The sequence below is a fragment of the Agrilus planipennis genome, unplaced genomic scaffold (assembly GCF_000699045.2).
Source record: "Agrilus planipennis isolate EAB-ADULT unplaced genomic scaffold, Apla_2.0 scaffold161, whole genome shotgun sequence".
Lineage (NCBI taxonomy): Eukaryota > Metazoa > Arthropoda > Insecta > Coleoptera > Buprestidae > Agrilus > Agrilus planipennis.
The window spans coordinates 6,465-8,054 of record NW_020438889.1 but is presented as its reverse complement, the minus strand read 5'-3'; the positions used below and the strand labels follow the sequence as shown (position 1 = coordinate 8,054).

General features: G+C 29.4%; 1 protein-coding gene across 1 annotated transcript in view; it reads right to left on the bottom strand.

Annotated features, from left to right (window-relative positions):
• The window catches only part of LOC108737964 (aquaporin-2-like), a 5,053-nt gene extending 3,748 nt beyond the window's left edge, over positions 1–1,305 (bottom strand). Inside the window, exon 1 of the mRNA XM_025981837.1 lies at positions 1,223–1,305. Within this exon, the coding sequence (XP_025837622.1) occupies positions 1,223–1,271 (49 nt within the window). The 5' untranslated portion in view covers positions 1,272–1,305. The remainder of the gene's footprint in view (positions 1–1,222) is intronic.
• Positions 1,306–1,590: the final 285 nt, after the last annotated feature.

Genomic DNA, 1,590 nt, shown 5'->3' with positions numbered 1-1,590 from the left:
GTACTTATTATGACAACAATGTTTAGTTAACATTTTTACGTAGGTATATTCTTGCTATTCTCGGAAACCGCGCTGCATTTATTATAATTTGAATAAACTTGCTGAAATATTATGCATATATAGTTATCATACAGAGCTGATCATTGAATTTTTTATTTGGCAATTTCAAAAGATCTTTATTATTGTTTATTATTGCATCGACAAAGCGTTGACTATAAGGTGACTATTTAAAGAGTCCGTCGTATGACAAAACCACAAGAAAGTTTTTGAGATAGTGAAAAGATATTTTTGAAGTTAGACTGTGTATTACAACAGTTTTTTATTTTTTAATGTTTGGACTTTTATGTCACATGGGGACGAAAGAGACTGTTTATTTCCCGAATCAATACCGACGTTTCGCTTTTTAGTAAGACATAAAGCTTTCATCAAAGCTATAATATGTTCAAGAATTTTCTGTGCCCCCGTTCTACTAGCTTTTTTTCAGATATTGTTATAGATTATTAAATTATTAAAAAGAAAACTTATCTAATTAGTAGAGTTATTACTACAGCAACCTCTGCAAAAGGTGAACATTTGCTAAAGAATATTCCACAAATTTTTTGACTAATACAAAATTAACTGCCCCTGGGTAATTTAAGGTATATTTTAATTCAATAAAAATACGTTTTAATTGAGGTCTCATTAGGTATTTATAAATCATCACGTAAAAATATTATTTATTCTGTCGTAAGTGAGAAATAAAAAATTAATCTGATTATTCCTCCACCTGCTTCTTTTTGTTTTTAATCAGCAAAACTGGTAATAATCGAAATACGATTCTTTTCTTCATAAATATTTAAAGTACCTACAAAAATAGTAAGTATACGGTAAAGTTTTTGCATAATATTGATTTTTAATGATATGTAGAAATCTCCAAACGGCAAAAGTGATGAATGTTATCCCTATCTAAATCTAAACTGTCGATACATTCATTTGATCCAAAATATTTGATAGGGTCACTAAAAGGTTGAGTCATTACCAATAACCTTTCAAAATCACCATTTCAAATGAAGTACTAAGAAAATTCAAATGAAAAGTAGTGTGCCAAACACTTTCAGAAATATATTTAGCAAACCAACTTAATTTCAGGCTTCATTAACGTTAAAAATATTTCGCAATTAACATACTACGCCTAATTTGCTACAATGAACAAAACGCTTAGTAGAAGAGTAACAGTACATACCAAAATTAAGTTTAAATTTCTTATGCGATGAACAGTGATGCTGTAACATTTTTTTTCTTCGTGCACTGGGTCCTTTAATAATAACACCAATTTGACATAATCTATGATAATATCTTAATAAGCCTACTTCGTAAGGAAAACGCTGATAATTTAAATAATTATGTTTTCCATAACTAACTCAGTTATTTCCAGCAACTGCTGCAAGTTCGATAAGCGAAATGCGTATTTTAATGAGGACGGTCAGGGACAGTTTTTCTGTTAGCAAACATAAATAGATATCACATAACCATCCCCATTACGTAATTATTTGACGAAAATTTGAAGCATCTTTTGTGAAAGCTACAAAAAAGAAAACAACCACCCGATTT